This window comes from Cyanistes caeruleus, chromosome 12 (genome assembly GCF_971803275.1).
Source record: "Cyanistes caeruleus chromosome 12, bCyaCae1.hap1.1, whole genome shotgun sequence".
Taxonomy (NCBI): domain Eukaryota; kingdom Metazoa; phylum Chordata; class Aves; order Passeriformes; family Paridae; genus Cyanistes; species Cyanistes caeruleus.
The window spans coordinates 6550007-6565200 of record NC_141712.1 but is presented as its reverse complement, the minus strand read 5'-3'; the positions used below and the strand labels follow the sequence as shown (position 1 = coordinate 6565200).

Below are 15194 nucleotides of genomic sequence, written 5' to 3'. Positions count from 1 at the left end.
CTTCAAAATTATTTATATATTAAAAGGCCTGAGAGAAATTGAAAAGCAGAGATGAATATATCTGTTAAACCTCGCAACTTGTTCTCTCCTGTAACTTCAACATCACATCCCAAGGGAAAAAAGACAGATTCTCCCCTTTTAGAAACATATATTCAGCTTTAAAGTTCACAATGATTGGATGACTCAATAAGAAAGCATTTCAAAGTGCTGTATTCTGAGGATTTGTTTAATATATGAAGTATAACCAGTCATTAGTTTAACACAATAGCTCCGCTTTCCATTAATTTATTATTTCTGTTTCTGAGCAACAGACAATGTTTTGGATGGCTGCTGTTATCCAGCAAAGTAGTTTTAAATAATAGTGATATACAGTAAAATATTGAATGATAGAAGTTGCAATAATAACCTTTTAAATAGCTCTAATAAACTACCAATTAACAATACAGGGGGTGAAAATAAGGAATTACCTGTTTAAAGTAACATTCAAATAATTTTTCTGAGAAAAAGAAAGATGGGCATAAACTTTACACATTTGTCTGTGTATCTTTTGCAGCAGTGAATCTATAAAAATCCATACAGTGTGTTGTTGTTTTCTCATACATTATATCTTTTAAATTGATTAAAAATAGAATATTGCCCCAGATTCAGTAATGACTTCAATGAACTACATTAAAAAAAGAATTCAACAGCTTCAATTCTAACCAGTGGTGAGACCAGTACTAATTGACTTTAGTGGCATTTTTCTGTAAATAATATATAGTCTCATTAAAGAAGGTTTATTTTAGTCTGAAACCACATTTCTTTTTAAAATTCTTTTAAACTGAAGAGGGGAAGAAAGGAGGAAAAAAGGATGAGAGTAATAATTACTATTCTGGCAAAGTGTTCAACACCCTTCTGACTTACAGGATATTGTGTTAACCTTGAATTAGAGCATAAAACACAGGTCGAGGACAATTTATATAATTATTCATAGAAGTCTATGGAATTTGCAACAAACATGCTGCAACCTGTCTAATATTTAGAGAAAATCCCTGCACTTATCTGACCAAAGTAAACATTCTGACCCAGCTCCTGGATGTACCACACCTTAGCCAGAGGCAAGGATTCCGTGTGTAGAGAGCAGGAAACACCAAGCTGTGAGAAGAAAACACGGATATTCCTTAAATATCAGAAATCACCAACAAATCTAAGGGTGCAAAAACTATGGATGGTCACCTCTAAAATTATGCATGAAATCAAGAACAAACAAAATTACTCCCAGGGTAGAAAAGAGTGAGGGAGAGAGAGGGCGAGCGTGAGCTGATATAGAGCAAATTCATCGCATGAAATTTCATTTCTTGAGAGCTATACATCAAGGTGTATTTGTTTAATGAGGTTGACACCAGAAAGATGTATAGAACATGTCAGACACCCAGTACCAGTGCGTTCTGGGAAAAAGATAACATCTGAAGATCTGACCACTCACTTCGTCTTCGAGCCAGACTTCTCTATCTACTGGTTCTTCAGGGGATTATAAATGAGAGGGCAGGAGGAACAAGGAGCAAAATAATGAAAAACAACACAAAAAAAGAAAAATTATAACATTGTAGAGCCAAGTAAAGCCAAATTTATTGACCTCACAACTACATAATCAAGAGAAAGTTATCACTGTGGAAACTTTTACTAAAGCAGAATGATCTTAAATAACAAGGGAGTGCTATGAAATTTACAGCACTTTTAAGATATGCAAATTGAATGCAAGGTATAGACATAAGGGTAATTAATTGTAAATCTAAGAATAATGTTTCTTTGTCAGGGCTGTCTCCATGTTGTGGAATACATTCTAATGTGCCTTAACTCTGAATATTTCTTAAAGGCTGGTCTAATTATGAGATGTTCAGAATTTCAAAATAGTAGTTATTCTTATCGTTTAATATAGCTGCTGTAAAGTTTCATAACAAAATTTACTGATTACATGAAAATATTTTATTTTAATTTTCAAGGATAAAGCACTTGTTTAAAAGTCTAGGCACTGAGTCTTTACCTTGGAAAAAAAAAATAATATGATGGAAACAGCTTTTGCCTAAAGCAGTGTTTCTTGGTGCTTTTTGTTCAGGTTTTTCTTAAGGAGGAGAAAGGAAAGCAGCAAAGAATCAACGTAAGTCTAAATGTAAATATCTTTATCTGCTGCATTTTTGAAGTTATCATGCTGGTTTTCTAAGGACTTCACAGAATAATATAGAATCTTACAATTCCATTATTTACTTATGTTTTTGATTAATTGAAGTCATTCATGTGACAATAACTCAGGTCAACCTTTCCATTGCAACAGGACTATAAAACATCACTTTCTCATTTTAAAACCGTACAAGGTTGGAAAGGAAATTTTCCAAGTTTTCAAGGAAATTTATATAAACTTATAGAACATGTAAAACCTTTTGCAGCAATAATTCAAGCCCCTGCCAGCTTCAGTAGCAGGCCTATATATGTGCTCCCTGACAGAAAACCCAATATTTGAACTGCTTTTAGCATTTAATTCAGACAAATTAAATGGGGGCAGCATAATAAACAGTCTTCAGCAGGAATTCCATAATAGCCAGGACTTCTTGGGTTTTTCATGAAAAGACAGTTATTAGTCCTTGTGTCTTAGCAGAACTTGCTCTAGACCCATGGAAGAGTTAAACAGTGTTGGAGGGAGGAGCATGAGCAGGCAAAGCTCTCTGTGGTCACCACAGACTGACCACCAAACACTGAGAGAAGCAGGTAAACACCTTGGTTAAACCAAACACAGGGTTTGGGGAAATTGTTCCAGTTGGTAACTCTGAAGTTCCAATAAAAACTCTAATCACAGATATTATCTGACAAAGAAACTACGCTGCTGGAGGTCTGTGACTTCGATACACGTGCAGTAGCACTAGAACAGAAATGTCCTTATTCTCACCAGTCATCACTTACACTCCTCCCTGTGCAGGCATCATCCCAAAGCCCCTCATCAAGGATGTGCTTTTTATACTCCAAAGGGAAAAGAGAAAAATACTTCAAAACCACCTGTTTTAGAAGAAGTGGAAGTGGGGTAGCTGATCTGGGGTGAGTGGTCATGTGGGAGGATTAAAGAATTCAGGAAAACCAGAACGTGGCATGGACTAATTTTGTGGGAGCAGGGGGGGAGAAAAAGGGGAAGAGAGTCTCAGTTCATGCAGTTGGCATTTAACAGCAAAAAATCCCAAATCTAAAGTTAAAAAAAGTTGTCCAGCAGAATCAGTGTACGTTATCTGCATGAGATAAAATGCATTTCAGAAACACATCAGACAAAGTCTCTGGGAGATAGAGAACAAAGAGAGGGGCTGACCATCAGTGTGGAATATGAAGGTAAATGCTAACACGACTTTGGAAAATTTGCACATCATCACTTTGTGTCTGCTCTGCCTAAACAATTAAAATATTCTGTTAATATTTTTTACCTAAGCATAACATACCATAACTTTAGCCCCCCTTCAGTGACAGTTTGTGCTTGGAAGTTCTGTTATAGTTTAAACAGAGAACTCAGGAAATTTTGAAATCATTGCCAGATATAGAGGCAGATTTCATAACATGAGTTAAATGCATCATATGCTTACATGAGAGGGTCTCTCCTATATAACACTTGCAGAAATTATAAATTCTCCATATGCCAGCAGAGTTAATAGGCTTCCTTAAAGGAACTTTCAAAAATTGTGCTTGCACAGGAGTAAGTTTCCAAAACTTTCTGTAAGGAAACAGAAAACCAAGGCACCTATTAATGCTGGGTTGTAACTGGAGCAAACTGAAATTTTCATCCTTCTTTTCATGACAGCTTTCCTACACAAGGCTTAAACTTTTAGGTACCTGAAGAAAGTGTCAGTGGGATTTCTTACTGACACCTGATTCCCTAACTTCTTGAGAAGGCAGAAAACTTAGTCTGAAGTAATGAAGGTAATGACAGAACAGTTTGGATAGAAGATGTGCCAAGGTTATGCAAAAATTTCTAAAGGCCACTTAAGGAGGAATCCTAGGAGACAAACTCCATGGTTTTGATGGAGATAAATGATATGAGGACAGATTTTTCCTTTTCTGCACAGTGCAGTGGAAATGGCATTACAGCACTGATAAAAGATCTGATCTAGAAGCAGAAGGCTCTTGTTTTCTCCAGCTGCATTTCTATGATGTGACAGATAAAGGCTATTGTCCATTTGGAAGCATTTTTGTACATTATAGTTGCAATAGGATTTCAAGTGGAGATGACAATTTTTTCCTATCAATTAGTAAAAGACTGTAAATCTTAGGTGTGTTGCAGAGGTTAGCCACAGCTATGTTTGACCCATGTTATTTTTTCTCATTAGTCTATGATATCTACCAGCAATTTTACACACTGTTTTTGCAGGTTCAGTGAACTTTTCAAATTGTTATAATTTTGCCAAAATGTCTGACAATCAAACTTGTGACTGACTGCCCAGAAAATGCAGAGCCAAACTCAGCTTCCACAGTAACCCAACTGAAGGGTTAGAGCCAGCAAATTATCCTAAGCCAGTTTATTCTGAAGCCATTAATGACCAAAAAAATGCATTTATTTTCTGTTTCTTGTCACTCTGAACTTGCTCCTCCAATTCAATTACTGACAAATTAAACTGCTGTGAAAACAAACTCTGGCAAGCACTGAACAGTGACACAACTTCCACTCCTGAATCTCCTCTACTCTCCAGTCATCCACCAGCTTTCTAGAACTTAGCTATTGAACAGGGTGAGCATCCTCCTCACCTGGAAATAACAATAACAGTGGGAGGACCTGTGAACTAGACACCAATTACACATTTCTTTGGGTTGTTTGGGTTTTTTTCCATTGAAATTATTCTTGCTTTCACTGCATGAATCAACGGTGAGGTGAACTTTTGGCACTTGGAAGTACAGAGAGCAGATTAATAAAAGAGCAGTTCAGCAGGACCCATTCACAAAGTCCACTTCCCTGTGATGAATCACCATGAGCTAAAGCAGTCCCACCCATTTCAGTGGGATTCTCTGACCAGTGAATGTGCACAAGGCATGTGGTGGGGCCAAACAGGCAAATGCAGCATCAGGCCTTACACCCTCCTTGTTAAACAGATTTAGTTCTAATTACTGTAAGATGGATGGCCTTGCAAAATACTCTTTATTCCTAAGGTCGTTAAGAAAAGTGGAATTCTTCACCTTGTCCTTAAACTCAGTGGAAACTGCTCAGTTCACCTCTTTCACTTGGTGTGTTTAATTATTTGCACAGTTTGAATTAATACTAGGTCTATGTCTGAACGTCTCTGCTTGTCTTACTTGCTGCCAATCACTTCACAATACCCAGAATTTGAGGTTTTCTTGCTGCAGGAGTCATCAGGGAGCAAAATCAGATGAAAACATTTAAGTGAGATGACTGATATTTCCAAAGAAGACTTCACTTTCGTTTTTTTCCAGGGACTTCACTTTCCTTATTTCCTGGTATAAACTCATTCCTAGACCATGAGAAGACAGGGAGAAATACCAGGCAAAAATGAAGCACTGACTCTTCATATTACAATGGCTTGATGGATCTTTGGTGATTCAAACCAAATTTAGAGAAGCCACATTTACACTTGCCTGTCCCCCAATGCCTATAACTCCTAAATCAGAACATGGACTGCAAAAAGGTCACTGAGAAGAAACAATCCTGATGTACTAAAATAAAAAAAAATAAAAAAAAAGAGAGAACTGGCACACACCAATTTAAGACTTACCAATTTAAAGAAACAATACATTATTGTGTAATATTTTCAAGTGTAAAGCTTGGGATTCCAAATGTGATCCAATATAAATCAGAGTTTTGGTAAACAAGCATGTAGCTCTCTCTTCTTGTTTGTTTTTATAAGATTTTCATGTAACATTTAAGATGCCAAGCAAGAGAGGGTGAAATGCTGCTATCCACAAGCCAGCAATACACAGGCACAAGGCTCCTCTGCAGGAGGACCAAGCCACACACAAACGAAAAATAGAAAGCAAAAAATAGAACGAAGCTAAATAAAAATAATAAAACAAAAGCTACAGATTAAATCCTTTCCTTCCTTATATCCTTTCGAGGCAGCTCGAAGTCAGTGCATTTGCACAGGATGTAAGTCAGGGCACAAATTGGCCCTTCAGCTCTGAGATTCCTCCAAGCTTTCCCAACAGCTTGCTGAGTGTAATTTGGGCTGGGTTATTTAGAGCTACACAGGATAATACAGCACAAAGACTGGTGTGAACAATAACTCTTGCACAATTTATCACGCAGAGAAGAGCTACTAATCTTTTTAGAAAACAAGGTATTCAAAATTATTTAATGCTAATATTTATGCATCAGAAAGCATTCTAAGCACAAAACAGCCCTCCTCCCCCTCCCCATCCACAACACACATTTGTGAGCATCTTCAGCTACAATACACCATATTTTCAGAGAGTCTTGAAATTATCATACTGTATGTTGGCATTTATGAAATTCTGTTATTAATGCCACTCTCATGCAACGATAAGCTGTGTTTACAATACTAATACCTTCCACAAATAATTAGGTATGTATAGCTACACATATAGCACATATTCTATACCAGTCATGGCTCAAAACTGTAAATTTAAAGTATATTATAGTAATAAACAGTAATAAGAGCAATGATTATAAAAATCAGTTCAGCATGCCTCTGCCTAGCAGAATTCTCTACCACACTGTCAGTTAACAGCAGAGAACCAAGACAAGAAGGAGCATCTTCTGAACTATTATTTTCTTAGCTCTTCACTATTTTATTTTCCTATTACATGCTATAATTTTTAAAAATAAAAAACTGGAATTATATCAAACTAAAGGTAATTATGAAATTAGTCTAAAGTAGCAACTCTTCCTAACTAAGCAAATGGGTATCAATCTATCACTGCTTTCACATGATTATTGCTACATTCTTTCAAAATTACAAGTTTATAAAAGTACTGCTGTCTTTGAATAATTTTCAAAATATCTCATAGGAACAAGGTTTTATTTACATGTCAACTCAACAGTCTAAAAGCAAAAATCATACATTTTCATATATCAGATTTTTTTTAAAATATTAAACATAATTTTTAAAAAAAATTGGCATAATTCTATTTCTTCCTAGGAGAGCTGCATCATCCTTTGCCTCAGTTAGCATAGGTACAATAAATAATAAAAATCCCTTTCCTTCTTCTCTTGCATGCAATATAGGCTCCATATCCAACTCAACACAGTATTTACTAGGCCAGTGAACTCCCTATTTGGACTTTTTTTGCAGCACAAAGCAAGACACAAAGCCTGTGTTTGTTTGGGAAATATTATGGCACAACAGAGAACTGAGCACCTTCTGTGTGATCTCCAGCTACAGCACTGCAGAAAGATAAGAAAGTTAATCAAGCAAAGTGATTTTTGCAAATGTTTCCAACTTACATTTAAATCAAAACATCAAACCCCCACAATCTCCCAGGTCACACATAGCAGGGGAAAATTGGGCTCTTGACTATCATTTACCTGGATCAAGGGGTGTGGGAAATTTCCCAATTATTTGCTAGATTTAGCAAGAGGGAAAAGGACTCGATATCCCTATCACTGAGAACATTCAAACACATAAAACTGCATTCAAAATTGACATAAATTAGATGCAGAACCTTAGCCATCAGAGCACTCTCCCCTAAGTCAGCCTCTCCAGATTGCTTAAGACTGATCCATTAGACTGAAGCTGGATGTGGAGCTTTGCAGAGTGCTGCTGCCCACACATTCCCTTTTTAACAAGTTTATGTTGAAGATAGTTTTCCTGAAGCAAGAGACTCAGTTTGGTAAAAAGAAATAGCACTATTATCAAACAAGAGGCAAAAGCAAAAGAACAGTTATCTGAAATTCCTCAAACTGTCTTTTCACAGTCCCTTTTAAGTTGTCTCAGACTTCATTCCTTATCTCTGCATGCTGAACCTACGTCTGAGTTTCTCCTTATTGGTGTTAGTTCCTCCAAAGAACCTCTGATGGTTCTTTAATGAAGCCATAAGATGAATATCCCTCTGAGAAGCTGTGTTTTCACTGTTTTCTCATAAAATATGATTCTTTCCCCACCTTTCCCTTCAGCTTTTAATTCGAAACCAATGCTAAACAGAACAGCAGTAACAGCAACCTGGATCATCCCACTCCTGTGATTATGGAAATTCCTTCTGTTGGCTTCTCCTTAAACATGTTTCTATTACTTTAATCAAGGCTTTTGGTGGCCCTAGGTTTCCAAAACATGGCATTTCTGTGAGGTGACTTTCTAAGCCTATTTTCAAGGCAGATATTAGTAGATTCAGCTATGTTGCAGCTACACCAATTTCCATCTTATTAAAAATACCACAAAAAACTTCTTTTGTGCCTTCCTCATATATTCTGCAAGTATTTCTGTCTTATTATTTTCTAAAGGAGATCTACATTCTTGTTACTTTCTCCTGCTCATTCCGACCTGGATGTTTTTTGTAAGCCTTGTTCTGAACAAGTTGTGTTCTACTCAATATTCACTGTGCATTTGACAGATCCTGTGCTTTCACCTTTTTCTTTGCCATTTTTTACTGAGGTTTTCACCATGTCTCAGAATTCCAACATGTATTCTCTCCTTCAGTTTTAGCAGAAATTTTCTAAAAGTCTGTCTGATGTGTTGCACCCCAAGATGCAGAGCACTTCACTGTGTTGTTTCCATCTTTTATTCCCTGCTGGCTGTCCTCAGCCTTTTGAGGGGCTTTTCTGTCAGCACTGGCACCCCAGCTCAGTGTCCCCCTCAGCTCCTCTTGTTTGGGACACAATCCCTGTGCCACCTTTCTCTCTACACATCCCTCTGCTGCTTTTACACTGGTTGCTTCTCCAGCTGATTTTTTTTGCCTCTGTTTACTTTCTTTCTCTGTCTTTGGTTATCCTGTTTTATTGAGCTCTTCAGCTGATGACTCCCTTTTTATTCCCCTTCAGTCTCCTATTTAACAGTCACATTTCAATTATTTTTCAGCTCAGGGTAAGGTGGCTACCAAGACTCCCAAAAGTAGGCTCAGGTACAAGCAATTGTCTAGAAGTTGTTGACTTCAGGCTTCCACACAGAGCTGGTTAATGAGAAAAAAACAGGATCCTTCACCTGGAGATTGGGGAGAAAACAAGGACCTCAGGGTCCACTAGGTCAAGTCTCTTCATTCTTTCCTAATTTTGCCATTAAAATAAAATTTAAAAACTATGAATTAACCATAAATTAGACACAGTTTATTTTCCACTTGGGATAATTTCTTATGTGTGTTCTGAAAAGCCTGGTCTGTCTTTTAAATCAACATCATCCTGCCTGTGAAAGGGAGCCAGTGATCTGCATGACAACACACTTGATCTTCTTCCAATAGTCAAAGTCATCCTGAGCTTTCTCAGCAACAATATCAAATTCCCTTTTGTGTGTGTGTGTGTGCATGTGATGCTTTTTGTTGGAATAGCCTCTTCATTATTAGAAGACAGTTGCTAAAGAATATGTTTCGCAAATTTCTTCTCATTTTCTTCATCAAATTAGTCAGTTGTTCCAGTCGAGGAATTCCAACTCAGTCCTTCTTTTCACATTTTAAAAATCTCACTTCATCCATAAAACATTTCTTCTTAAAAGATATTGACATTTTCTTACCTAGCAGCTCAAAAGAGTTTAGAAAATCCAGGTTGAGAGCAGCATATTGGAGTCCAGACACTAGATTACAAATTGCTATTTGATCAAAATATAAGCTAGATAATTTACATGTTTCTTATTTAAATATAAAAGGTTTCATATATTTAGAATAAAAAATGCCATCTAAGTGAATAACAAATGAGAAAAGCATAGCTACTACTGTGAGTAAGGTTACTAAAATGAGTGCAAGGGGGGCTGATTCTGGAGGGAAAAAAATAAAAAAATAAAGACTATGGTGTGAAAATGCAATCTAAAAAGGTGCTACTTTATGTACTACACATATCTGCAGTTCAAGAGATATGAATGCAAAGGCTGTCAAAAAAGCCTAAAACTTATAAACACCTCAAGATCATAAAGCTTCCAGCTTTAAGTTTTTAATAGGAAAAGCCAATAGCTGAACTCTCTACTCAGACCAAAGTTTCAAATGGAATCAAAAGATGTTGAACTTCATTACATTTGGTTAAAAGTGACAAAAGTGGCTGTAAAGGCTCAAAGCCCTGATTACAGGATCCCTTCCTTCTCTGCTGGGAGACAAGACAGATGTTCCTGCCAGGAGCTTGGTGTCAGCCCGACAGGAGAGAATCCCAGGGGTCTCTGCCTCTCCCTCCTGCCTGCAGTGGCCAGGAAGCTGTGGCAGGATGACCAAGAGGAGAGTGGATAAGCATCAGCCTGTACAGCAACACCAGGTAGCAACAAAAAATGCTTCCATTTTTCTCTTTGCTGGCTCCTTTAGGACCAGCTTCAAGAAAATAAGGAGCCTTTGTTCGAACATCCAAAGTATCAAGGTCAGGACAACAGCAAAGTACAACATCAAGCAACACATTTGAGGGGATGGCTCTGGAGCAGCTGGTTAGCTTCCATGATGAATGGGAATTACAGCAGTTTTCAAGAGACCAACAGAAGGCTGGCAGGGTCCTAATCAGCTATAACATCAGTAGTAAAGATCTAAGGAGACTAGAGCATTTCCAAAACTAGAAACTTCTCTGGGCTTTAGTTTCAATAATTATAGCTGTGACAGCTGGACGGTGTGGGTACATGACTGGAATGGGTTGGAGTTTTTGACATATGGTGCTATTGGAATCCTGTCTGTCAGGAAAGGAGCAGAAAATTACCCCCCAACAACGGGGGCTGCAGCTCATGTCATCCTGTCTCAAAGTAAAGGAGCAAAGATGGCATTTTTGCAGGTTAACATTCAGCAAATGACAAAATGTCATTCAAGTAATGTTACAGCAGAACATCAGTGCAAAGCGCTGCAGGGTCACAGGGGCAATTTAAGTTAACTGAAGGAAGCGCATTGGCATGCCTGGTTTTCCTTCTGCTAACTAAATTTCTAGCTGCTCTCATCCTCCTGGAACAACCATTTGGTGCTGACGCTGCGGGAAGTGGCCTCACGTGGCTTGAAAGAGACTCCAGGTGTTCTGAACAATAATTTCAGATTGTTACTTCTTCCCCAGTGTGCCTCTCTAAAGGTCTTTTTTCCATCCTGCATGTTCCAGCCCGTTTTAAACTCATGCTCACCCAGAGAGAAGGGAAGCTCTATCCTCCCCATAAATTGATAGTTCCATCAAAAAACACCATGTAGTGGCCAGTAATTAATTTTTCTTTACATTCTGCTTATTAAAAATCAATGTAAAAACTCTGAAGCAAAAGATGTTCAGTATAATGAAGTGACACAGACCTGTTTGTCAGCCAGACCATCACTCTGCACAAGACCTATTTCTGCTAGGAAGGATAGTTGAACTATAGGTTGTCAAGACAGAATTTTATCTCTCTTTTCCTCAAGCTCTGAACTGTGCATGCTGAAATTAAACCCTTTCATTACCACTCCCCATTCCCTGTCATTCCTCTTTCTGTTGCCAAATTTGCCATTAAGGGCAGGTTTTTCTCCTAGCATACACACAGAAATATATGTGCTTACCTTGCAATTGCCAGGCCAGAGCAAGAAACTATTTATTTTTTCCCCTTCTTGGGATTCTTTTGTGACACAAAACCTCCTCAAAGCAGCCCATTCCAAAATGCAGGAATTTGAGCAGGTCTGTCTGAAGGCCACCATGCACGAACAAGGAACTTCTGCTGATTTGGAAAGGACACACACACACACAAGGTGACAGTGGGAACGTGCTGCCAAAGCAGAAATATTGCTCAAAATGCAGAGATGGATCACAGAAATCAAAGTAAGACTAGTGAGGGATATTAGGAAGGAAGGAAAGTGTTTCCAGGAGATCCAGTGACAAAGGAGTGAAGGTACTGAGTGGTTTCCATTCTACTTTGATGTGGAAATTCTGGACACAGGTTTCCACATGGGAAAAACATCATTAACATGCAACGTGGGAACATGGGCTGTAACATGGGAAAACTTCATTAAATTACTTAATTACTACAATTAAATTGCTTACTTAACAAGAGGGTGGTCAAATACTGACCCAAGGACCCAGTGAGGCTCTTGAAACAAAGCAAAACTGAACAGGACGTGGTCCTGGGCAGCCTCACAACAGCTGGCCCTGCTTTGGGCTGACCTCCACACCTACATTCTGATAGGATTCTGTGCTGAAAAACAGCAAATTTTAGAAAACACCATGGTAACACTTTTAATTGGTGCTAAAAAGATCTGCTTTAAACCAGTAAAAATTCAGAATTAAACCTGAAGTGTAGTTTTTCTGGATGCATGTATATCTTGAAGGGCTTCCATAGCATGAGAAATTTTAGGTAATATACAATATTGATTCTAGTAACTCATGCTTATTTCCTACCCTACATGCCACAATATGAAATTTTGGCAATTAATGATGACTCAGAGGAAATAGATGCCATTTAAAGGATAAACAGAAACAAAAATATATTTTAATCCTGAAGTATCTTATTAGATAGATATATTTTTCACAAAAATGTGGGCAAACTCTTTTCTACAGGCAAGCTCTATCTTAAATTCGAATATTTTTTCTAGTTTGAAGTACTGTGGACCTCTCTTCTCACCATCCCCTGCTGCTCTGGGATGTCCCCTCCTGGTCTTTGTTCATGTCTCAGAGAGCTTTCCTCATGTTCATTATGTTTAAGAAGGAGAGAGAGGATGAACCTCGTTATTCGGTAACATGAAGGTCACTTCATACACGAGAAAAGAAGCAGAGAAAGAGGAATAGGAAAAAGAATTAGACCCAGAACTCTAAAACTAATAAGCAGGATAAGACAGAAATACAAGGGTCTACTTTTTGCACATTCTCTTGAGTGCTGAAAAACAATGAACTTTGGTTTCCAGTACATTTAGTGCTCTGTCTTAAGCAGGGTTCTCAAATGTGTTAAAAAATACCATATGGGGTCTAGTGTTTTTGATTGGAAATGCATTAATGTGGGACAACTGGCTTTTCCAGAAGAAAGAAATTTCTAACAGGAGAGGGCTGTTATTATTTATATGAGCTGAGATCATCCCATTTTACTGATTCATTTAGAGTAATGCCAACTAGAGCTGAAAACAAGAATTTCTTCTTAAAGAAATTATGAAATTACTGTAGACTTTGATCTAACATCACCCAAGTTTTCACTTACAGGGACTCACAGCACAAACATTAGTCACTGGAAATATGTACTACATTGCATATCTTACAATACAGAAAAGGAGAGAGAAGCCTATTTGATCAAAATATTTGGAACCATAACTTGAAATCAGGTTTGACAGAACTAACTTCTGTTTTTTCTACTTCATATACTTACATTAATTATTTTCTAATAGGAAGTGGATCACTGAGAAAGTGACTCTAAACACTCATATCCCTTTGGCTTCTTTCCCACCATTGTAAAACATCTCTGTCCAAGGAGCTGTTTTTCAAAAATGCACACACATAGCTATGTGCTCAAATAGAGTGTACATTTATTTGTTTCTATTTGCAAATATTTGAACTGTGCTTTCCACTACCAGATTTGGCATACAGTGTTTGCAGCTTGAAAATCTCCCCTTAGGCCTGTAAGACTATCCTGATTGAGGGAAAAAAAAATAAAAAATATCAAAGAATAACTGCCCTCAAGCCACATCATGCAATGATTAAATATGAAATACATATAACACCAATAAAAGAAAATCACAAAAAGTGGATTAACAAGATACTCAACTCCATCCAGTTTAACTGAAAGACGGTGAATCAGGATCGTGGCTGAAAGTCGCTGTTAGAAGGGTTATAATAATGGCCAAGACAAAAAGGTTATATTCTCAGAGCATCTTGCTCTAAAAGAGAGCATGCTACCGTAGTTTGATGAAGAAATGTGAAATACAAAGTGTCAAACAGAAGAAAATGCAATCAGTTCACTGATCCTACACTGAAGAATTAAAGAAGGCAATAGCCTTGAGGAATGAAGGCACCTCTGATCTTTCGCACAGCATGGGCTGCCTGTGTTCCCCTTGTCAAACAGTAAATAATCAAAATCAATGGGAGGTATAAGAAGTCTGAAAAACTCAAAGGAAAAATAATTTCCCAGATATACCAGCAATAAAAGTCATTCCCGTGTTATATAATTCTAATTATTAGCAAAATAGAAAAGGCAGAGACCCGGACTAAATTTTTTATTCTGTATTTCACTGATATCTGTGTGGGTTTGTGATATTCTGGGGTTATATTTTCAGCTCAGTATATTCTCCTGACTGATCATTTGGGCAGAACTCATCTGCAGCCCCGTGGGGAAACAAGTCCAACAACCCCCAGAGGAGCTCAGCTTGGGCAAAGGTACTGGGGGCACCAGCATCAATCCTAATACTTTGTGACCAAACACAGCCAGGTTAACTTGAAGGCCAAAACTCTGTCACACATCAAAAGGATGGATAAATTCTCGTGTATAAACCCAGTGCAATAGGAGAATTTGCCACTGTGAAAGGGAAGCAAGCCCCTTTCAGTCCTCTGGATCGCCTTCCTCACCTCACCTGCCATCCAAATTGACAAGTTTAGGAAGAAGAGGCACAAGCTGTGATTACCACAGTGATGCCAGGGATCACAAATATGCCAAATTCCCAGGCTTCTGAGTAAGACAGACACACAGTAGATAGCAGAGAGCACTAAGAACACAGGTAGACTTCTCAGTCCAAGTTAAAGGGGCTATTTCTCCACCTCACCTCCCTCCATATGGATTTAGGGTAGGAAAAACTTAAGCACATTACTCCTTGAAGGATATAAGTCCTTAATATTCATTGTGAGTGAGTAGCTGCTAATTATCAGCCTTCTGCAATGGTACAGTGCCTCTGTGTGCCATTTTGGTGGGCTGGCTAAGACCACCACACACTGACATGAAATTCAGGAGTAACTCTGAGCTTTCTGTCCCCTGAAGTCAGCAAAAGCTGAGTATTGCTAAGATGGTAACAGCTGCCAGTCCCTCAAGGGACAGGCTTTGCTAGTGTTGCTCTTGAAATGAATGATGAATAACATTAGAAACATCCTCAGTGATACAGGCTGACAGTTGCCTTTATTTTCTAGAGCAAGGACTGAATCAGATACAGGCCATGGCCCTGGAAAACACCACGGTTTGAGGCTGCTTTGTGAGCCCCTC

At 38.1% G+C, this 15194-nt stretch overlaps 1 protein-coding gene across 16 annotated transcripts in view; it reads right to left on the bottom strand.

The window, feature by feature from the left end:
• Positions 1-15194, bottom strand: part of LOC111934667 (uncharacterized) — a 113545-nt gene that overhangs the window by 30560 nt on the left and 67791 nt on the right. For 11 of the 16 annotated variants that reach the window (XR_015275538.1, XR_015275542.1, XR_015275540.1 and 8 more), the window contains one exon: positions 1087-1134. Coding sequence is in view for 9 of the 16 variants with exons in the window: in XM_086848173.1 (XP_086704299.1) it covers positions 1087-1134 (48 nt within the window). In the remaining 7 variants the exon portion in view is untranslated. Of the gene's footprint in view, positions 1-1086; positions 1135-11589; positions 11742-15194 lie in introns of all 16 variants that reach the window. The other 5 variants (XR_015275539.1, XM_086848169.1, XM_086848171.1 and 2 more) reach the window with 1 other exon arrangement.